At 35.5% G+C, this 22,492-nt stretch overlaps 2 protein-coding genes across 5 annotated transcripts in view; one reads left to right on the forward strand and one right to left on the reverse strand.

Annotated features, from left to right (window-relative positions):
* The window catches only part of LOC105160468 (tripeptidyl-peptidase 2), a 17,146-nt gene extending 3,479 nt beyond the window's left edge, over nucleotides 1–13,667 (forward strand). Inside the window, exons 8-34 of one of the 4 annotated variants that reach the window (XM_011077854.2) lie at nucleotides 246–396; nucleotides 482–604; nucleotides 834–917; nucleotides 1,019–1,206; nucleotides 1,333–1,507; nucleotides 1,593–1,714; nucleotides 1,806–1,885; nucleotides 2,122–2,180; nucleotides 2,883–3,037; nucleotides 3,852–4,030; nucleotides 5,130–5,242; nucleotides 5,345–5,515; nucleotides 6,461–6,589; nucleotides 6,731–6,831; nucleotides 6,922–7,039; nucleotides 8,493–8,572; nucleotides 8,763–8,835; nucleotides 8,930–9,015; nucleotides 9,112–9,163; nucleotides 9,281–9,415; nucleotides 9,547–9,618; nucleotides 10,088–10,180; nucleotides 11,283–11,378; nucleotides 11,594–11,692; nucleotides 11,856–11,948; nucleotides 12,293–12,475; nucleotides 13,275–13,667. In XM_011077854.2, coding sequence (XP_011076156.1) covers nucleotides 246–396; nucleotides 482–604; nucleotides 834–917; nucleotides 1,019–1,206; nucleotides 1,333–1,507; nucleotides 1,593–1,714; nucleotides 1,806–1,885; nucleotides 2,122–2,180; nucleotides 2,883–3,037; nucleotides 3,852–4,030; nucleotides 5,130–5,242; nucleotides 5,345–5,515; nucleotides 6,461–6,589; nucleotides 6,731–6,831; nucleotides 6,922–7,039; nucleotides 8,493–8,572; nucleotides 8,763–8,835; nucleotides 8,930–9,015; nucleotides 9,112–9,163; nucleotides 9,281–9,415; nucleotides 9,547–9,618; nucleotides 10,088–10,180; nucleotides 11,283–11,378; nucleotides 11,594–11,692; nucleotides 11,856–11,948; nucleotides 12,293–12,475; nucleotides 13,275–13,433 — 3,169 coding nt within the window. In that variant the 3' untranslated portion in view covers nucleotides 13,434–13,667. Of the gene's footprint in view, nucleotides 1–245; nucleotides 397–481; nucleotides 605–833; nucleotides 918–1,018; nucleotides 1,207–1,332; nucleotides 1,508–1,592; nucleotides 1,715–1,805; nucleotides 1,886–2,121; nucleotides 2,181–2,882; nucleotides 3,038–3,851; nucleotides 4,031–5,129; nucleotides 5,243–5,344; nucleotides 5,516–6,460; nucleotides 6,590–6,730; nucleotides 6,832–6,921; nucleotides 7,040–8,492; nucleotides 8,573–8,762; nucleotides 8,836–8,929; nucleotides 9,164–9,280; nucleotides 9,416–9,546; nucleotides 9,619–10,087; nucleotides 10,181–11,282; nucleotides 11,379–11,593; nucleotides 11,693–11,855; nucleotides 11,949–12,292; nucleotides 12,476–13,274 lie in introns of all 4 variants that reach the window. The other 3 variants (XM_011077855.2, XM_011077852.2, XM_011077853.2) reach the window with 3 other exon arrangements.
* On the reverse strand, nucleotides 13,945–17,618 carry LOC105160470 (cytokinin hydroxylase). Its single transcript, XM_011077856.2, has 4 exons — nucleotides 17,172–17,618; nucleotides 16,771–17,000; nucleotides 15,928–16,542; nucleotides 13,945–14,631 (listed from the first exon to the last, which is right to left on the reverse strand). The coding sequence occupies exons 1-4, from the start codon at nucleotides 17,467–17,469 to the stop codon at nucleotides 14,206–14,208; spliced, it is 1,569 nt and encodes a 522-aa protein (XP_011076158.1). The 5' UTR covers nucleotides 17,470–17,618; the 3' UTR covers nucleotides 13,945–14,205.

Consider the following 22,492-nt stretch of genomic DNA (forward strand, 5'->3'; position numbering starts at 1 on the left):
TTTTTGTTCTAATGTCCCCCCCCCCCCACCCCCCCGTTCATCTTATATGCTGTATATATTGGTGGAACTTGGAGTTTCAACTTATCACTATGTGTATTAAAATGCTAGCTCGGATGCTTGTTATAGTTCGTCGCGCGTTCCAACAGATTCATTATCTAGAATAAATATTGAGTTGACAACATTTAAAGTAGCATTTCACCAGTTCTTATCAGGAAATCTCAATATTCTGGTGACTGTCATTGTAGGATTGAACGGAAGTATGGCATCTTTAGCAAATTAGATGCTTGTACAGTTGTCCTTAATATATACAATGAAGGCAATGTTTTGAGTATTGTCACCGACAGTTCTCCTCATGGTACTCACGTTGCTGGTATTACGTCTGCTTACCATCCAAAGGTAATCTAGTAGACATCATCAGTAAAAATATGAAGCCGCTCACTGTTATGTTTTTGCACTTTCACTAAAAGTATCATCATTTTAGGAACCTCTGTTAAACGGAGTTGCCCCAGGAGCTCAGTTGATCTCATGCAAAATTGGAGACTCACGGTTAGGTTCAATGGAAACAGGAACAGGTTTGGTTCGAGCACTGATTGCGGCTGTGGAGGTAGGTTTCAGTCATATAATTATGGTCATTTCAGAACTTGCAATGTTTAATGCTAACCACAGCACAACAGAGAGTACTCTCAGTCTAATTATATCACAATGGAAAGAACAATCTTCAGTCTTGTTTTTACTGTTGAGTCTATCATCCGAGCACTTTTGGTTTTGTTCATGATTCTGAGGTATCATCTCCTGAAATCTTGTGATACTGATTTTCTGTCATTGTTTTGCAGCACAAGTGCGATCTTATAAACATGAGTTATGGGGAACCCACTTTACTTCCGGATTATGGTCGCTTTGTTGACCTAGTAAATGAGGTAAGATGTCCAATTAGTTTTACTGGGACTAGCTTTTTGCATTACTCTGGGTCATGTTATCTGTATGATCTTTTGCGCTATCTGCTTTTATTGAATATTAGGTAGTCAACAAGCATCGGCTGATATTCATCAGTAGCGCGGGTAATAATGGACCAGCATTGAGCACTGTGGGTGCACCAGGTGGTACAACATCAAGTATAATAGGAGTTGGAGCATATGTTTCTCCTGCAATGGCTGCAGGAGCCCACAACTTAGTTGAAGCTCCTCCGGAAGGTCTTGAATATACATGGTATATTGTAATCTAATCCCCAAATTATCTCACAGAACTTAAAATTTGTGCTTGACGATCTGTATGTAGTCAGCTGGCTGTGTCATACGTGGTTCACATTTTAACTTATAGCTGAAAGTGATGTAGGTCTAGTCGCGGACCAACTGTTGATGGGGATCTTGGAGTCTGTATAAGTGCCGCTGGTGGTGCCATGGCTCCTGTTCCTACATGGACCCTTCAACATCGCATGTTTATGAATGGAACATCAATGTCATCTCCATGTGCTTGTGGAGGGGTTGCGCTGCTTATCAGTGCCATGAAGGTTATTCTGTGTGCATGTTCAGATGTCATTATGGTTCATCTGTGCTATCCTTTTTCGTCCTGTATATGAATACTACATTTTTCAGGCTGAAGGTGTTCCTGTGAGTCCTTATAGTGTACGGGAGGCACTTGAGAATACATCTATTCCTGTGGGTGATTCTCCTGAAGATAAATTATCTGCTGGACAGGGGTTGATGCAAGTTGACAAGTTAGATTTACTACCTAGAGCTTCTTTTGTTTACCTGCAATAGTTTAATAGAACCCTTTGTGACTTTGCATTTTCCGTGATTGGATGGCAGGGCCTATGATTACATTCAGAAGTCGCGTGACATCCCATCTGTTCGGTATCAAATAAAGATCACTCAATCTGGAAAGTCAAGTGGGTAAACTCTCCTTTGTGTATTTCTTCACACCTAAAAGCTCTCTCTTTCAAGAATATGATGCATAAGTTGATTTCAGAAATAACTCTTATAAACATGACCGAGTACTTAGCAGTTGTATTTCAGGCGTTATCTTCATTTGGTATTTAATAATTGGTGGGAGTTTCTTGTTCTGTGATCATGTTTCCAGTATGACCATTTACGACTTGTCTCTAAGGTACTCTTTTGTTTGTAGCACCTACATCAAGAGGCATCTACCTAAGGGAGGCTGATTCATGTCAAAGGTCGACTGAGGTAAGAAATTGTTACAGGGTTCTTGCTATAGTAAGAGAATGACATGGCTTTCTCATGGCCTTAAGGTTTTGGATGTTTCTGTAGTTAAGACTGTTTCCAGTGTTACACTCTATGGTATGCATGTGTGTATGCCTGTGTGTTTGCCTCTGCGTGACCTCAATTTATACATGGATCTCCTTGGCTTTTCATTCCAGCACCTCCTTTCAGCTTCATTTTTACTTATGGAACTTTTCTTGAATTTTTGAATATTATTTCTGGGAGCTTGTATTCATAGACATTTTTTACCTACACCAGTTGATTCTCATCATCTGCTGTGGGCATGCTTTGTCTAATCCATGTTTTATTATTGTTTGTTTACGTTTCTTTTCTTTTTCTCTTGTGTGTGTTTGTGTCGCGGGTTATAGCTTTGTGTTTCGGCTGAGTAAAGTAACAGATGACAAAGTTATATCATTTCAATATTGGTGAAGATTTAATAAGTTGAAGTTAGATATGCATGTTTGTTTTAAGAAATTCCCTCAAGGAAAAAGATGGTTATGCTACCTAACACTAGATCGATATAGGCTTATCTTGCATCCTATTTTTCCTTGTAATTTCATGAACTGTGGTTTCCTATGGACAGTGATAGTTGTGGTTTATTTCTTGTTTTCTATATTAGCAGATTTGTTTATTGTGTGGGAGTTGCTGATGACTTTGTTCTCTTAGTGGACAGTGAAAGTGGAACCAAAGTTCCATGACGATGCAAGCAACTTAGATGAGCTTGTTCCTTTTGAAGAATGTGTAAAGTTACAATCTTCTGGAGAGGCAGTGGTGAGGGCGCCGGAGTATCTCCTCCTAACTCATAACGGTCGTGAGTTCAAGTTAGTTTGCACCCTCCACTCTATCTCCTTTCAGATATTATACTTGTGCAGTGTGCATAGAATCTGGGATGCTGTAGCTTTTGTTTCTTTATTTCATTTTTCTTTTCTGTGGGAATGGGGGAGTGTTCATAGTAGAAGTGGAAGGGCTTAAGTGTTTACTTGTCAGATAATTTTCTGGCTGTAGTCCTCTTAAATTCGTATGCTCCCTGTTTTACAAAAATGTGGAAATGCTTGAAACTGCCTGTTTGGTTGCATACATAAAAAAATCAGCATTATAGCACCTCTCGATCTTCTTTATTCAGAATCAATGTTATACCTACCTTCTGTTCAGTTACCGACCTCACAATTTCAAAAAGACATTAATAATTCTACTGCAAGAGTAAAGAAGTTCTGTCAAGTTTATTTGATCCTTGAGTACTCCATTACTGCTGTCACGTGTTTGCTTATGTAGGTTCACATCTATCCTTGTTCTGCCCCTTGTTTTTTCTAAACTATTTAAGGAGAACATCCATTTCTGAAAGCCCCAATTAGATTCTAAATGAGGCAATTGATTGCATGGCAAGCAAGTTGTTTATTCCAAAGCGATCAGTCCATGGGTGTGTTTGAGTAAGATCCTGTTGGGAGTTTTACAGCTACCAAGGGCTAAAATATATAGTGCAGTGCTTTTTTGTGTAAAAGTTAAGGCAAACAACATCTTGTATAATGTTCTCTTTGTAAGTTATTTTCGTGTTGCCACATCATCTAACTGCAGTTAAAGCCATCCTGATATTACTGGATTTTGTCTTTGATTGTAACCTTGTCCTTTCTTTTCCAGCATAATTGTGGATCCTACCACTCTTAATGATGGTTTACACTATTACGAAGTTTATGCATTAGACTGTAGATCTCCATGGCGTGGTCCTCTCTTCAGAATTCCTATCACCATCACAAAGCCTCAAGCTGTGAAAAATCGACCTCCAATTATTGTATTCCAAGGATTGTCATTTGTACCAGGTATATGATCATTTAAAATGACAGTTTTTTGCCTCTTATTTGTTTTTGCTAACTTTTATGTGTGATTATATTATTTGTTTATGTATGGGTTAGTTGAATGTCTCGTTGGATTTTTTATAACAATATTAGAATGTAAGGGCTGACTTGTATTTTCTGATGAAGTTACTTGATATGAATAGTCTTTTAAATTTAGGAGTTCCTTTCGTAGCTATCTTATGCTGTGATTGTTATCCATTCTGAAAGACTTGGTACAATTATTTAAATAAGAATAAATCTGGGTTTAAATACATGAATGGTGGAACATAGCATTATGTTTATTCTCGAGCTGTGAATGCATTCAAGGTTTTCCCGTGGACGATGAATTAGGTTAAAAGTATAATGACTATTATATTCTTTGCATAGGATGATTGATAAGTTTGATACTGCTCGTGGAAGAGAATTATAATTCAAGATGACTTATTTTACATCGAGGAATATTGATTACTATTTAAATTAATTTTAGAGGACAATTAAGGCAAGCTTTTGTAAATTTACTAAGAAGAATGAGAAGATTTACGACCTACATTGGTTATAACTTGGATAGTGTGAGAATTGTTTCTTTGTAAAGGATGCACCTTGGTACTTCTATAAATTGATGGATGCCCATTTGGCTATGGCTCTGTCAAGACTAAGACGTTCACCTGAAGGCCCTGCAATGAGTCATGCGTCTAGCCTCATAAACATTTTATCAGGCTTGAACAGGTTTTGCTATAGTTGCACAAACTCAATCTTCTATGCCTGCATACATTCAGCATGGTACTTAAAGTAGTGTGACAGAATGAGCGATCTTGAAGTTCAATAGCTAGATAAACCTATGCAGAACATAAGTTAGTTGGCTTTTGTGTAGAAAGTCACCTATAGATTAAGAACTTCCTGGAGGTTGAACGTTTCAACTGCGGAAGTTGGCATAGTCTTTTACTCTTTTCAGATCTATCCTACCCCAAGGTTTAGTGGTCATCTGCAAACTGTACTAACTCATATTTATTCTACTTCATTTCTTTTGTTTTCTGCATCACTTTTTATGTGACTGAAACTTGCGATTTTGATCATTTTGACGTAGGCCACATTGAACGCAAATTTGTTGAGGTACCAATTGGTGCCACCTGGGTTGAGGTAACTGTGAAAACATCTGGTTTCACTACAGCTCGAAGATTTTTCATAGACTCTGTTCAGGTGGGGATCTGAAATGTATTTCCCAATACTTCTTTTTCTCTCTATCTTAATCTTGAAGGAAAACCATTGCCTGGAGTTTGTTGACATGCTTGTCATATATAGATCTCTCCACTGCAAAGACCCATTAAATGGGAAACCGTGGCCACATTTTCTTCTCCTTCTTCCAAAAGTTTTGCCTTTGCCGTTGAGGGAGGCAGAACTATGGAACTAGCAATTGCCCAGTTTTGGTCAAGTGGCGTAGGAAGCCATCATACAACCAGTGTGGATTTCGAGGTATTGTCTCTTTCCCGCTAATAACTGAAGATGCTGCTTAATTGGAGCTCATACATGGGTATATGCAGAAATGATAAACTGCAGTAACTCAATCTGTATAATCAACCAATGAACCACTGACATTCATATTTTTCGTTCTTGCATGGCACATAGGTTTACTCTAGTAATTCAATGTGTATAAAAGTATATATACATACATAATCATATATATGCAAATCACATTACTTGACATTTGTTCATTCTAGAAGTTATTTGTGCAGAAGTAAAAACCTTAAGCAATATTATTTGTTTTCTTTCCTTGTACTGTTGTTGCATAATGGTGGAATGTGGCCTTTGTTATCTTTAAATAGCCTCTTACTTTCTGCACAGATGAATTATGTGATTCTGGTTGTTGGAGTTCTGCCTATTTTCCCAACCTCTTTTCTCTTTCTGATCTGCTATAAATATCTTGACCTAGAACTTTTATCTATGTTCTGCATTCATTTAAATGAGGTTAAGGCACTCCAGGAAAAGCTATTGCTAGTTTGGTTTATTTTCCTGAACCTTTTTCTCACATTATCAGTTGGGTGGTTAGGTAGATGTGCGAATCCTTTGCCATTTCTTTTGCAAATTAAAAGTTCTTGCCAAACCCGCTGCCTAGATATGGGTGGGATTTACTGAAAGAAGGGAACTGCTTTTACATTGTTTCAAGGTCTGGTGTCTTGCTTTTTCCAGACTAGCTTGTGTTCCTGTATATGATTAGGTATTTACTTCTCTATGTCAACTAGATATTGTTTCATGATATGATTGATTTTTTCTGACTTCGGGAATCTCTAACTTCATGCTATGTCTTTCAAAAGGGAATGGTTATGTATAGATATTTACTGATAATTTATAGCTTTGTTGTTATTACATGCAAAATATGGATGTATTAATCTTTTCCTTGGATGTTAATTCAAATTTCAGATTGCATTTCATGGCATCGACATCAACAAAGAGGAAATCATTCTGGATGGGAGTGAAGCACCAGTACGGATTGATGCTGAGGCTCTTCTTTCATTGGAGAATCTTGCCCCAGCAGCTGTGCTAAATAAGGTAAGAGTTGTTGGCTGCGATCGTGTATGTCATCTTTCTTCTTTCTCTTCTTCATGCCTTCCCTTTTGTCATAAGGAATAAAATACTTTCACTGCTTTTTTTGCTTTTTTTCTTTTGTTAATGTCTTAATGCATATTGCAGGTAAGAATCCCATATCGTCCTGTTGATGCTAAACTGAGCACACTTCCGGCGGAGCGTGACAAACTGCCCTCAGGCAAACAGATACTGGCACTCTTGCTAACGTGGGTTTTACTTTAGTGTAAGATTCCCTTCCCTTTGTTATCTGGTTGTGCACAATAATGATTTGGCAGAACTTTCCTCTGATGCTACAGTTACAAGTTGAAATTTGAAGAAGGTGCTGAGATAAAGCCTCATATTCCCTTGCTAAACAATCGCATATATGACAATAAATTTGAGTCTCAGTTTTACATGATATCAGATACAAACAAGGTCAGTGGCTTGTTTAATGTAATATTTTTTTGTACTAATGTTTTGCTCATAACATGTGGCTTCCCTTTTCCTTATTGCAACTTTCGGCTCCTTCTTCTTGTTTGTACTCTTTGACTGTGTTATGGTTGTCAGCAAAGACGATGCTCTTTCTCCTGAGACTAATTCAAACTATATGCTCTCCATGGTAATTATGGAGAGCATAAGCGTCTTTAAATGGTTTAGTGCGAAGCACCTTCTTGTAGTAGATTCATATGCATGTCTCTGTATATACTTGAGCAGGAGGGTATCTGCATAAAAAAATATCATTTACTTTTTAGGACAGTTGGATGCATAATTTCATGTTCCTAATTAATAATTTAATAAAGAAAGTTAGGAATGTTCTTCAGAATTCAGATGGAGGGACATTGAGTGTGGAATAAATTAGGAATGATGACGCTTCTTGAGTATGTATATTGGATTGATGGGGATTGCTCTCATGAGATTATCTAATTTAAAATGTAGATAGTTAATTCACAATGTAATTATAGGTAAGCATATGTGTGCTTTTACTAAACCCCACATTGTTTAAGAGCGGGTAAGCAATATGAAACTTATGTTTGGATATCAAGTATGCTGGTCAAGTTATCTGAAGTTGTGTACCTGTTTTGGATGAGGCCACTTCTGGATGTGCCTTTAAGGAAAGCTGTTGGCTACGAGAATTGGTCAAAGTTGTCTGATAGTACAGCATCCAGCAAGCAAGTATAGGACTGAGAAGAGAAAGTGGTGGTGGAGTTATTCAGATGCATTTTGTGATTGCTAAAGGCCATTAATTGAAGCCCCTGAATCCTAATATATTATGTGCTTACACGTAACACCCTGTCGTAAGAATTAAATATCAAACCTTGACTAATTTTTTGATTGACCCGAACAACAATAAATTAAAATAGGAAAAAGATCCTAAAAGTGATAGTAATTTATAAACAGAATGGTTAATTTGTGAACAATGCTGCCACCATTATTATTCGTGGAACACCAATCACAATAAAAAAGGAATAGATATTATCATAACAAACTCCGCCTGCAGAACTTACAGCTAACTTGTATCTGAATCCTCTGAAATGTCAAATCTTTTACATTCTTAATGCATTCGTCATTTTCATATTTCTATAATTTACTCTTGGCACTTGAAATTTCTTGATAAAAGTTAACTTGATAAAACCTTTTTTTCTTTTCAATTCAATTGAACATCAACTGGATGCCCAGACTGCATTGTGAAAGTTATTGCTATTCTGAATCCAGTGTTGCAAATCCAACTTCTAATGAAGTGTTTATTCTCTGTGGTTCCATTTCCTACCATATATTTCTCATATACAGGAATATCCTCTTGTGCTTTCATTATCACCTCTAGTTATGATTTTAACGTGGTTCCTTTCTCTGTGAGTCTTTTTCTTGATCAATTCTACTGTAAATATAGCATGTATATGCAATGGGCGATGTTTATCCAGATACTGCCAAGCTTCCCAAGGGTGAATACACTTTACAGCTCTACTTAAGGTACTTGTAACTGATAATCGTGCTTTTGGATTATTGTAGACTGACTTCTCTCTCTCTCTCTATATATATATATATATATATTCATATTTAGCAATAGTCAGTGGGAGGTGAAGAGGTGCAAAATTGTGGGAGATAAAAGCTTTACCAAGTGGTAGAGCTTGTATTCTGATTCTAATATTCCTTGTTGCAGGCATGACAATGTGCAGTATTTGGAGAAGATGAAGCAGTTGGTGCTATTCATTGAGAAAAACTTGGACGAGAAGGTAAAATTACATTGACGGAATACTTATAACTGCTACAATGTTAATTGGCCTTTGTCAATCAAACAAGAGTTCAGTGTTCCTCCTCTGAATGTAGGATGTGATTCGATTGAGCTTTTATGCACAACCTGATGGCCCAGTGACGGGTAACAGCAGCTTTACTTCTTCAGTTTTGGTTCCAGGGTATGCTTTTGTTATATTTTTCTATGCTTCCATTATCTTCTTATCAATCAGATCTTATAAATACTTATTGAGTTGCAACATATTTACTGATGATAGAGCAAAGGAAGCATTTTATGTGGGCCCTCCTGCAAAGGACAAGCTACCCAAGGTTTCAGTCACATGCATTCTTTCAATTATCCAATAATAGCTTGTTATCTTGCTGCTTCTCTTTCCACAGCAACATGGGACAATCACAGTTGATGCCCAACTTTTGGTGTACTTGCAGGGTATTTCTGCAGGATCTGTATTGATTGGGGCAATTTCATATGGAAAGGTTGCTTTTGGCGTTAATAATGAGGGGAAAAATCCAGAAAAGAACCCTGTATCTTATTGCATATCATATATAGTTCCGCCAGTACAGGTTATTAAGTTCACTTTTCTTCCTCCATTTATCTCATGGGGAGAACTTTCGCTGATTGTTTTAAAACATGATGTGGCTCTTCATGTATCTTCCCTATCTTTTTGTAAAATTGTGCATGTTGTCTCTTTCAGTTTGACGAGGACAAAGGTAAAGGCTCTTCTTCAAGTTGCACCAAAAGTGTGGAAGAACAGTTAGAGGAAGAGGTATATTTACCAAATTCCATGTAGCAATAGAACGGGTTAGAGCTCTTAAAATTGTGCTGTTGTTTGTTTTTCTTGCTGTTCATAAATTAACTTAGGTTCCTAATTGTGGAGTCAAAACCCTTCTAGTGCCTTTCTTGAAAATTTTAATTCAAGTCGGTAGTGATCTGTAGTAACAGTCTTGAGCAAATTCCAGAGATACACTATTTGGTGACCCCACATCCTCTCAACCATAACCTTTAAAATGCAAATGGGAAAAGGAAAAGTTACCAACAGAAAAAAGATAAGGAAGGAGAGTAAAGAATCTAGAAACTTTAGGGACAAGAGGAAGGGAAGAGAAATGTGCATATTAGGATCTTCTTAGTTGCTATTATTGCTTTCTTAGTTGTAACATTGTAGAATTTTGCTTATCTTCATTAGTGCCAAACTGAATTCCCTGGATCCTTAGTTAAGAAGTGATCTTGCCTACCAGGTCCGCGATGCGAAAATAAGGGTTCTTTCCAGCCTAAAGCAAAGCACAGATGAGGAACGTTCAGATTGGAAAAAGTTATCAATCTCGCTCAAGGTAATTCTCCATTGAGTTACTCCGGTAGACAGCTTTTATTTACGGTTATGTATTCCGTGATCATAAAGCTTGGTGTGTGAGACCAGTAAAAGTATGGCAAGCCTACTGCCTTTCTTTTAAGATATTGTCAATCATTGTACACTATCTGACTTAACGTAAACAATCTATTCCTTTTGGCAAGCTAAACCTACAGTCATGCATTCACCTCAACTTTCAAGATATTGTACCTTTTCATGCCTGGTCAATATGTTTCCCTGCCACCATGGTTCACTCTACTTAGTACCATTTGAGCTTTGTCCTTCTGCCAGAAAACTATACTTTCTATTGTCTCCATTTTATATGACATGCGTGTTCAAGGCACTGCTTCAGGCTTTACATTCTTCCTAATCTAAATTCAATTACTGCTCCATTTATGCAATAGCTTAATTTCATCGTCGTGAGGAAATTATGGATTAACTAAGATGTATAAAGCTTCATCCATGTCTTTTTAGATTGTTGGTGCAGTCCGCCTATGATGAATGGTAACTTGTTTTAGCAGGCACCAATTATTCCTTTAAGCCCTTTAGAGATGTCATCTGCTGCACTGGGCTCACTACAGGACCCACACCATTACCTCATTAATAGTTCATTCTTTCTTCAAATTTATTTGTTTTAATGCTCTTAATCACTGCTCATGCTCTCCCATTTGTGATATGTAACTCTAGCTTTAGCTCTTCCATCTAAAGAAATGTAATCAAACAAGATCATCTGGTAACTCTCATATGAATCCACTTTGATACTAAATATTCAGCTGTGACTTCAGAATTTTCTGTATTAGTAGACAGGGGATGTATCCTTTCTTGAAACCGGAGAAAGTATCTGTACCTTTTTTTGGTCAATTATCTTAGCATTAATCTATATGGAAAGTTGGTGCCTTTTAACTAATATTCTCTAGATGCGTCTGCATCTAATGCTTCAACTTTATCTAAATTCTGGCAATATTCTCTAGATGTGAACTTCTCAGGCATCATACTATGTGTTGTTTAGTTTCTGGGACCCATGGTTCCAGTATCATTTCCACTCTGAACTCCTTCCTAATTATCAATCTGTTGGAACTTGGCAGTCAGAGTACCCGAAATATACTCCATTGCTTGCTAAAATATTGGAAGCCTTAATATCCCAGAACAATGTTGAAGACAAAATTCATCACTATGAAGAGGTAATCCCTTTTCACTTACCATTTCTTCGATCCTCGATGATAACAAAAATAAGATGGTAAAGTACTTACTGTGCAATCAGATGGGAGTTGTAATCTGAAATTAGATCTTTTTATTGACTTCCTAGATATATCAGATTCAATAAGTAATGTATTTACTATTCAATGTACTCCCTGCTTATTTGCTCGATATTTAGTAATTGGAGTTCATTTTGCAGATTATTGGTGCCGCAGATGAGGTTATAGGAAGTATTGATACAGATGAGTTGGCAAAATATTTTTCCCTCAAAAGTGATCCTGAAGATGAGGGAGCAGAAGTGAGCATTTAATATTCCAAACTCTTGTAATTTGAAATATATACTGCTGCTTGCAAAAGCTGTATATTTGTTTCTTCTTCTTCTTCTTCTTCTCTCTCTCTCTCTCTCTCTCTCTTTTTAAATGTAATGTAATATCAAACTTGTGATGTGCTTCATAACCCAGAAATTGAAGAAGAAAATGGAGACAACACGTGACCAATTGGCAGAGGCTTTATATCAGAAAGGATTGGCTCTAGCAGAGATTGAATCAATAAAGGTAAGAATGCATAAATCACTGAATTTTGTGATTATGAAGCTGCTTCATCTACAAGTGCTCACCTGCTGCCCCCACAACCAAGGGAATAACCAAATGTTAGCCAGAATATCAAAAGTTTGCTTATCTTTGATAACTTGAATATACAGTGCTGCTAGACAATTCAATGTGCATGACCCCCTGCATCAGTTATCCGTAAAATGAGAATGAGCATATTGTACCATCCAGTAGACTACTATAAAAGTCGAAATGGGTAAATGTGTCTCTTATTCTATTTACTCAATCAAAGAGTTGAGTTCACATTTCATTCTGGGTTGTTATTTCTGTTCATAATGAAGTTGTTGTAGCAGGGCGAGAAGGTTGTGGATAAGGAGGATGCTAAAGCCGCATCAGATTCTAGTGTCAAGCCAGATCTATTTGAAGAGAACTTCAAAGAACTCAGGAAGTGGGTGGATGTGAAATCCTCCAGATATGGAACCCTCTTTGTTATACGTGAGAGACGTCAAGGGCGGCTTGGAACTGCACTAAAGGTACTTCTTTTAATATCTTTGAAGTAGTGTTATTTGGGTTTAGGTGGAAAATAATTTTAAAAACCATTCCCTGAATATCCAAGTCCCAGAACTGGAAAAGCTTAATATTACTAAATGTAGTTCTAATACCTAGTTAAATATCTGATCTATATTCTCTTCGAGTTCTAATACCTAGTTAAATATCAAATGTATATTTTGTTGGGGTAATAAGAAAACATTTGTGCAAGTAGAATATGGATGACGTATAAGCATGTAAAATTGTTGTAGAGCTCCTTTCTCTCTGAGCTGAAATATTGGACAATGAAATCAGTTTTATTTTGTCTCTGTTGAGGAGGAATCTCAAAAGATGGATCAGGTCAATTGAGGTAATGCATTTTGCCTTTTTCAAGTTGACTAGAAAGAACTCGAGTGAGCCCAATCCTTATGGCCTTCATTAGCTATCACTGAGGTGCTCTTGCAAAAGGCAACATTTCTGTTTTAGTCTCTTTGTGTTCGTGACTGGGATTGTTTGACCCCTGTCCCATCAATGGCCTCCAATCAAATTTTAATCTTAGGCATTTCTCATGTCCTATGACTGAGGTGTTCCTTCTAACTAATAATGCATAACAAAAGCCCCTTATATGCAATATACCTTGATTAACTTCTAAGAGCCGGCTCAAAAGGCTTCATATCCCTTATTTCAATAGACATGACAAATTTGTACGCCAAATGATACATTACATTAGCTATTAGCTATCACGCAAAGTTGCATATATATTCCATTCTCGAACGCTTCATCTTGCCTGACTTGTTAAACCAGGTGCTAAGTGACATGATCCAAGAGGATGGCCAACCTCCCAAGAAGAAGTTTTATGATCTGAGACTTTCACTGCTGGAGCAGATTGGGTGGCATCATCTCGTGTCCTACGAGAAACAATGGATGCATGTGCGCTTCCCTGCCAGTCTCCCTCTTTTCTAAGCTTTTGCTTCACCATACAAACTCTGCACTATGTATGCAATGCATGCTTCCCATTGCAATTTTCGTGAGAAATAATGATCATCCCTGATGAGGAGGAATAAGTGAAATAAAACATTTGGAATAATAAATCTTTCAGTTTCTTAGCATGTTACCAGAGTAGTGGTTTAATCGTAAACAAGGTTGTCTCCTCAGATGTTATTGCTTACATAATTAACTTCATATCCTGTTCTTGTACTATAGCTCAGCTACAAGGTAAGACTTGACAATTCACGAATTTCCCATAAGAGTTATAATATTTGATACAATTTTGGGATTTAATATAATCCTAGTTCCTCTAGGGGAATTGGTCAATAATCATACTAGTATGAAATTTTCTTCCAAATTAGCTAGGTGTATGCTAGTGAAAGATGGCCAGACAAAGAATACATTGGCTGAACAGGACTACTCAAAAGCAGGTTTGACCACCCAATTCTCTACTTCAAATTTATACATATGTTACTCAAAATAACACTTAAAAAAAATACTAAAAAGCGTTATTCATTTAACATTAACAAAACTAGAGAAAAGACATTCATTTATCCCCCTCAAGTGGATAAGTACAAGAGTTTCAGCGCCTATTTAAAGCGCTAAACACTCATCATCCCTCACTAACTACTTGATACAACACACAACACCTATATGAATCTCTCATAACCTGACAACCAGCTATAATCGCCCTAAAAATGGGAGGTGAATGAGGAAAAAGGGCATTAGAGAAAGGGTCTCCCGCCACTCAAAGAGGCTTAAAAATGAGAGGCATGCCATGTTTAGGTCTAAGGGAGAGCAAGATGGATGGGGCATGATTATAATTAGGGGAGAGGGAAAATGAAAACCTAGAGAGGATTAAGGTTAACACAACTTTGTACTCCATAGTGGTCAAATTCCTCCCAATGCACATCCTCCCTCCAAACCCAAATGGCAGGAATCCCATCTTGTGATTGCATCCTCCAAATATGTCGTCCTTAAACCTTTCGGGTTTGAATTCGTACACGTCGTCGCCCCATAGGCTCTGATCATGATGCATTGATACAACATCGATCCACACGTTGGTGCCGTTAGGGATCACTAAGTTGTCCACTTGAATGTCCTGCCTTACTTGCCTTTGAACGTTGGGAGCCGGAGAGTACAAACGTAGAACCTCATTCATCACCCATCCCATCTGCACAAGAGAGCATACATCATCTTTTAGCTCAAACTCACAAGCTTGTGGTGATTCAACCAAGTAATTGTGCAAACGTCTTTAACTTGCATGATGTAATAATGTGTGTAAAATAAGGGAAAACAGTAGAACAACACTCGAACGTTGATGGTCATCACACACTTGGACCATCTAGTCTTCTAGAGGGACAACTTAATTGTTTGGGTATAAGACTTCTCTATGGAAGGTATTGCATACAAGTGTTAGGTGTTTGCATGTGTTGAGTGTATGAGTATTAAAACAAAAAAAACTTGAACTCTTGATATATATATATATATATATGTATATGTTAGTAAATACTAGTAACTGAGAAAAAAAATAAGGTTTTGGTGGGTCGGTGAAACCGAGCAAAATCCCATAGTTGGGGCCCAGAGGTCGGGGGTCAGGGTACTGGTGGGGGTTTGGTGGTTGCGTGGCCGCGTGCGGCGGTCGTTTTCAGTCGCTAACATACACACATTCACCTGAAGGATGAGGAACGGTCAAACAATGGGCAACGTGGCACATAAATAGTGGGTGCTCCACATCAGAAAATGGATGGTTTAGAGCCAAGCATGCAGAATAGAACACATTTTATGGATTATAAGAAAAAAATATATTCAATAATTCAAATTATGTGACATCAGCTTGGTATATAGATTTCAACATTAATAACTTAACTTTTATAGCATTTGTTTTTACTAGATTTGATTTCCTATTGTGCAACCCCACGTTGTCCCATCCCAAAACATCAAATGGAGTACGGACAAACTATCTAGAATCTCTACCAATCACAACGTAGACCATGAAACTCTAACTCGGTCCATTTATATATAAAGATAAAAACTTTCATTTTATGTCCCTCTAACTATCACATGGAGTACGGACAATCCAAGAAAGTGACTTTCTAAGTCAATGGAGTTATCTCTATGCCAACCCCAAAAAATGGAATCATAACATTGTTTTTACTCATCCACTGCAAGACAATTTAATTCAAATAAGATCAGTTGGAATCAAACTAATAACACCATGTGGGTAATATATTCATTTTGTAATTAGTCATATGAGACTTGTGTGCACCAATCATATGACAATTGTATTATCATTTGAATGTGATTGATTAAAATTTGACAAGACTTATTACTCCAAACATAAATTTGTAGTAACGAGCCATGAAACTTTTCATTTCATTTCCTATCTTTTTCTCTTTTTCTCACTAAACCTTAGATTTCTCAATTAGCAAAATAACGTGCATGTTGGCGTATAAAGACAAAGGGTTACCTTCTTGAGTCCAGCAAGCATTGTGGCATCGATACTCTTCCCATCTCCAATCACTTCTTTGATCTCCTCCCTCAGCTCGTTTTGCCACTCGGGGTGGAGGCCAAGGAGGAGGAGGGTCCACGTCAGTGCCAGAGCCGTCGTCTCGTGGCCGCCGAAGAAGAAAGTCTTGCACTCGTCCACCAGCTCCTTGGTGGACAGAGCCCTCTTTTTCCGGCCATCCACCGTGTTCTCGGCCAGCAGCAGCCCGAGGAGGTCTTGCTCCGGTTTCCCAGTCCGCGGTTTCTCACTTCTTTCAGTGATTATTGACCTGAGAAGCTCGTCGATTTCCCTGCCTAGTGCCTTCGCTTTTAGGGATTGTTTAGGGTTCAAGAACTTGCCGAAGGGGACGCCCACGTAGCGGTTGGACTCGAAGAGTGTAATCTGCATGTCCCTTAATCTTTCCAACACCCTTCTGCCGTTTTCGTAGCTTACGCCGAAGCTTGTCTTGGCGATTATTTCTCCGGCCGTGCTGATGATTTCTCTCTCTACGTCGATTTCCGGCAGGCCAGAGCTGATTAGGTCGGCCCACCTGTCCAGCATTTTCGTAGCGGAATCCACCATTAAGCTCGCCATAGCCTGTCAGCCAATGTAGGTTCGGTTTCATAACTCTAACCATAACATGTAGTTTGATCAAAATTAAGTTTTCTTGTTCATCCGAACCAAGTTAGGCCAAACCAAATGGATCATGTTATACACTTATCATGTAATTAATTCTGGTGTGGCCAAATCCGGTTTAAGTTAAAATTTTTCTTCTTGATCATACATAGAATGTGTAATGAATTATATAGATATACGTATGTATACCTTCAAGTTGGCGGGAGAGAATGCAGGAGTAATGACATGCCTGTGTCGGACCCAATCTTCACCTTCAACCATGACAAGACCACTACCAAACATGGGCTCTCTGTCATGTTTAAAAACATTGGGTTTTCCCCAATTTTTACCTTTAATGTCAGCAGACATCTGCTTCAGAAATTCAGGGTCTGCTATGTAAAGGAATGGCTCTGTGCCCAGCCAGTAGATTAGCACTTTCCCTGCAAACATTTTAATACATGCATGAATGATCAATCTTGTTGGAGTCTCTCTCAACCCATCGAGTATATATATGTACATCATGCATGCATGCAAGAAATTAAATCAAAAGACATAATGTATGATAAAGCAACAACACATGCATGCAGCTATAGTGAGTGTTGAATTCTTACCATGTAGTTTCTGCCAGCGAGCAAAGTATGGGAATGCAGTGGAGTGGATGTCATTGGATATGCTCGAAGATGAAGATGAAGATGATGATGAATCTTTCTTCTTTAGCCTTTTCATGTCATTCAAATTTCCTAGAGGGAAAGCAGGTTTTGGCCCAGAAAACCCATTTGCTTTGAGCTTTCTGTAAGCAAAATAAGGCAAAACCCACCAAGAAAACAACAAGCTCCCCACGATAACCAACATAAGAAACACAGCCATCGCAATACTTAGAGCTAAAAAGAGTTGCAGTGATGATTCCATCTGTGTGTGTGTTTGTTTTCTTTTAAAAATAGTTTGCTTGATGATAGTGCAGAGATGAGTTTTTGGTTGTGATGAAATAGTTGTTCAGTTTTGTGATGATGGTGATGAAATATGAATACAGAAAGGGGGTATTTATAGGAGAAGATAGCTAGCTACCTACCTGGGGATTGAAGAATGTCAAATAATTGACTGAACAACTACCGAGTTTGAACAGTCTTAATGTCTGTGGGGGTTTTGGATTTGGATGTTTTTTGTATATATTTTATGTTTATTTTCATGTTAGGTTTTCACTGAATTGTCAAAGTTGATTAAAATCAAAACCCTCTCTCTCTCTCTCTCTCGAAATTCCGGCTCAGACTCGGTCCACATTCTGCTATTTATATTGAAGCCGGCCCCTAAAGTCACCCTGTCCCACGTTTACTCAATATAGGACCTATTACGTACCTTACCTTCACACATACCAATATTATAAATGTTTTCCTCATTTCCTTTTTTTTATTTTCTTTTTTTGGGAAAAATATCTCCAACCCAATACCTCTATAGTTTTTTTTTTTTTAATGGGTTCATGACAAATTTCTCCTTTATATAGCCCAAAAAAAGATGTTAGCTTATTCTTATACCATTATTTTAAGGGGCAGTTTCATTGTTCTTTTATAAAATTTGATGTAATTAATACTTTCAATTTATTAATTATTACGTATTTATTGTAAGTCGAACAAATTTTTTTTTATAAAAAATACATATAAAGATGAAGATGTATAGGGTAAAAAGCCGCCCCCCTCGAAACTCATAACCTAATGTGCCCCGCCTAATCTTTTTTCTTCTCAAGTTCTAAAATAGTAAATATTTTCATAAGTCACATTACGTAATATTATTAATTAATACGAACCATAAAAAAGTTGAGAGTATTAGTTCTTGCTTCAAAAATTATGTGATTTTTGGTAATTATTGTTTTAAATCAAATTGTCTTAACCACTAAATATTTATTAGACTGGGTATGAAAGATAAACAAAGTACATTATTAATAATTCGAATGAACATATAAGGAAAAATCCTGTAAGTTTAGGTCATAGTACTTTTAGTCCTTTAACTTACTCTATTTATATACTTAATTCTTTTTTTTTTTGATAAATTTAGTCCCAAATATCTCAAATTGTATAGGTCATTTCTTAACAAATTTACTCATGTTTTAATAAATTTGATCTCCTTCACACTGTAATAGATCTCATTTTTTATCTTGTACCTATGAGTCGTTATGATCGAATTGTCAATGCAGGAGTAAATTGGTAAAAAAAGGACCAAATGTGAGACGTTCAGAACTAAATTCATTTAAATAAAAAAGACTAAACGTATAAATGGAGTAAGTTACAGAACTAAAAATACTAATAATCTAACGTTACAGGAGTAAAAATATAATTTTACCAACATATAATCTATACTTAATTTCAAATCATAATTTTCAAATAAATGAAGTGAGGGAATAAAAAAAGAACTCAAAACTCAAAAATCCAAAATTAGAAAATAAATTAATTATTATTAATAATAATTGTGTTCAGGTCCAAGTCCTCTGTCCCAACAAAACCCAAGACCCACCAAGGGTTGAGATAAGTTGACAAAAAATAAACCCGAACCCAATCATTTAATTAGACCCAAACGAGACCTCGATTTACCTGAATCCATTACCATGCATATTCATAGAAGTATACACATTTGGATAAAATAATAGTATCGAAACAAACCAAAAATTTGGTCCGTACTACATACCCAATCAAATTTAATTATAATTTTTATCGAAATGAATGAAAAAATTGAATTCAAGGTATCAAAATTTCAATTTGGATTGGATTAATTTTTGGGGACAAACAGCCTTGTTGAAAAACAGAGGATTATTAATGATAGAGTGAAGGGTGAAATAAATAAAATAGTGAAGCAGAGAAAAGGATATATATATATATATATATATATGTAGGGGTAGGAGAGCTTGAACAAGGAGGAGGTATCCCTTCTTTCATCATTTTGCTCGTGTGCCTAATGTTTGGTCTTTACATGTATATGGATGATGTGGAATTTCCTTTTCATCCACAAAAAATATTTAACTCACTCCACTTTGAAATTTCATTCAACGATTTGATTCTCAATCTTATTATTTTAAAATTAAAGTCAATGATGATCAAATATTACATGCATATAAACCTTAGGAAAATCAAATATATTACTTTTAATATTGATGTGGTCGAGGTTTTTACAAAGGGATAAAATTGAAATTTTTACCTATTGCACAATTATACACCAGGTGAACACGATTGTCGAGGGAGGTCTTTTTGCGAGAAAAATAATTTTGGTATTTATAGTAGTATTGGAAGTCATATGGTGTGGTGGGTTGCATTTGTTTAATGTGTGCCTCATATATGTTAAATTACTTTTTTATCCTTACGGGTTAATATTTTTTACCAATGTACATCAAATATCAAATTAAAAAAACGTATTAGGGGGATTTATTTTTCTTGTTATTAAAAATCAAAAGTTTGCTTTTCGGCGAAGATTCATACACAATAATTAACATTAATTCGTCAATAATTTTTTTCATAAAAAATAATAATCATATGATTATACAATATTTTAATAAATTTAATAATATATATATACATATATTGGTTCAAGTAATATGATAAAGAACGATGAAACATATCACCATAAACTCACATATAAATTCTTTTATTTTAAAATATTTTTGCGCTTTTAATTGATATTTCATTATGCTTTCGGCGTCTACGTACACTTTTCACTTCCATAAGGAAGTTGTATTTTATAGACCGGAGATATTCATCAGGTCAATGTAGAGAACCCTTTTGAAAACACGACTATTACGCATATATATTCCGACCAAATTAAGGTACGTAGGTAATTAAGTGTTGATCTTCAACAATAAATAATAGATTAATTATCATTCAGTAATTAACTCTATCTACTCAAATTAATCAATTCACATCGTAGTTTTTTTTTTTTTTTTGAGTTCAAATTACATTAATATCATTCTTTCAGGAGTCGGACAGTCCAACAATTTGAACTTGATGTATCTAATTATTGTACTCGATGAATTTTGAGTTTATAATTTGAACACAACGAATTATTTATATTTATTTGACCATTCTCCTAATCGACACCAAAAAGGAAAAAAAATTATTTATTTTTGCATTCCCTTCAACATATAATTATATCTTAGTTATTGATTATTAATTGCTAATAATAGTGTCGGTGCCTCAAATATTATATATTGACATAATCACATAAGTCCAAAAACCCCCGCCAAAAAAAAAAGGAAAAAAAAATATTCCAAAAAAGGAAAATCGTGTTTCTTACATGAATACAAATATGGAAAGTCATTCTATACGCGATTTAGACACTTCAATACGTTGTGGCCTGATTGAATTAATATTCAAATCCCATCATTAAGCGCGAGAACAAATATATATATATATATGATTAGCGAGAACGTTGAGCTGAATAACGACTTATTCATGTCGAGCTACACTAACACAAAGTAAATAAATTATATTAAAAAGTATATATAAATATGTTTTAATTCATAATGCGTATAATATTATAAAGAAAGTATGTTATATAACTTATTAATTTTTATTCAATTACATGTCTATATAATAAAAATGTATTGCTTAAAAAATTACAGAATGTTATATATTAATTATATTATAGATTTGCATATTTTATAGTATATATATATATATATACACAAAGGGTAAAATTGAAAAATATTAATAAAATTATGAATACGATATTTGTTTATGGATATTAAGATTAAGGAGCTTAAAATAAAATTTAAAAAATAGTTGGTGAATTTTTGTTTTAAAGAACTTATAAGTTCTTTGAAAAGTTATTGTCAAATAATTTTCAAGAACTTATAAAGACTCATACGTCTTATAAGATGTTTTAAGGATCTTATAAGTTGAACCCAACACCCATTTAAGCAAACTTTGATACACATTGCAAGGAATTTATATATTTTCGATGGAAGCAATAATTAAATTAGTATGTGAATATATGAATGAACGCTCCAATCAAATTACAGATAATTTTCTCATTAAACACACACATACAAATATTTATGATTAATAATTCTGACGAAGAAGAACAACAAATTCAACTATGTAATCTTGAATTGATTGGTTTAATCATGTTTTTACAAGCCAAATTTTCAAGTTTAACTGCCCGAATATCAATCAAAGTCAACTAGGAATCTGCTTTTTGGGTTCAATTTAATTGTTTTTTTTTAATTTATGGGATGCAATATAAAAAAATTATGAAAAATAAAATAAAATTTATAAAAACCCAACATATAGGACAAAAGATGGAATTTTCACATAACACATACTTTATTGTCCTAAAATTTTAAAAAATGAGGGTTCTGTAATGTCAGTTATTTTCTAGTCGCGAAAATCAGCTTTTTATAATATATAAATTATAACAAATTCTTTCACATGTACGTCGCAATATATATGTGTACATATTTATTACAGAATACTTTTCGTACTTGATTTAGTACAGATAGGAAACACGTTTTATGGAGATGAAGAAGAGGAGGATCAACATCACTTTGCTGGTGAATGGAGACTAATTGAGGACGCTTGAAGTCGCATTTTCAGAGTTGACCCAAGGATTTGAAAACTACAAAGCCAAAAAGTCTTAATTGGGTTATTTTATATTAATCACAGGGGTCAAACTGTCATTAATATATAATATTTGATTGTGGTCTGCACACGTACATCAAACCCTCCAAAAATAATATTTTTTTTTCAACTATAAATCCACTAATTAATGGCATTTAAGATGAAGTTGATAGTGAATCAAAAATTAATTCTTTTTGAAAAAAAAATAGGCATGAGCCTATATAATCCGTCATTAATGATGAGCACTAATACCCGTTAATATAATAATTAATCATCATTAGAGAGCGAACGCGTAGAACAATTTATTTATAATAAAGTTATATTATGTAATTATGTGA

This window comes from Sesamum indicum, linkage group LG4 (assembly GCF_000512975.1).
Source record: "Sesamum indicum cultivar Zhongzhi No. 13 linkage group LG4, S_indicum_v1.0, whole genome shotgun sequence".
Classification (NCBI taxonomy): domain Eukaryota; kingdom Viridiplantae; phylum Streptophyta; class Magnoliopsida; order Lamiales; family Pedaliaceae; genus Sesamum; species Sesamum indicum.

Excerpts from the sequence above, each read along its gene's own strand:
- LOC105160470 (XM_011077856.2), bottom strand. The coding sequence starts at position 17,469 with ATGGAATCATCACTGCAACTCTTTTTAGCTCTAAGTATTGCGATGGCT. Across the intron at positions 17,001-17,171 it reads TCGCTGGCAGAAACTACATG|GGAAAGTGCTAATCTACTGG; the intron begins GTAAGAATTCAA and ends AAATGTTTGCAG. Across the intron at positions 14,632-15,927 it reads TGCTTGCTGGACTCAAGAAG|ATGGGATGGGTGATGAATGA; the intron begins GTAACCCTTTGT and ends TCTCTTGTGCAG.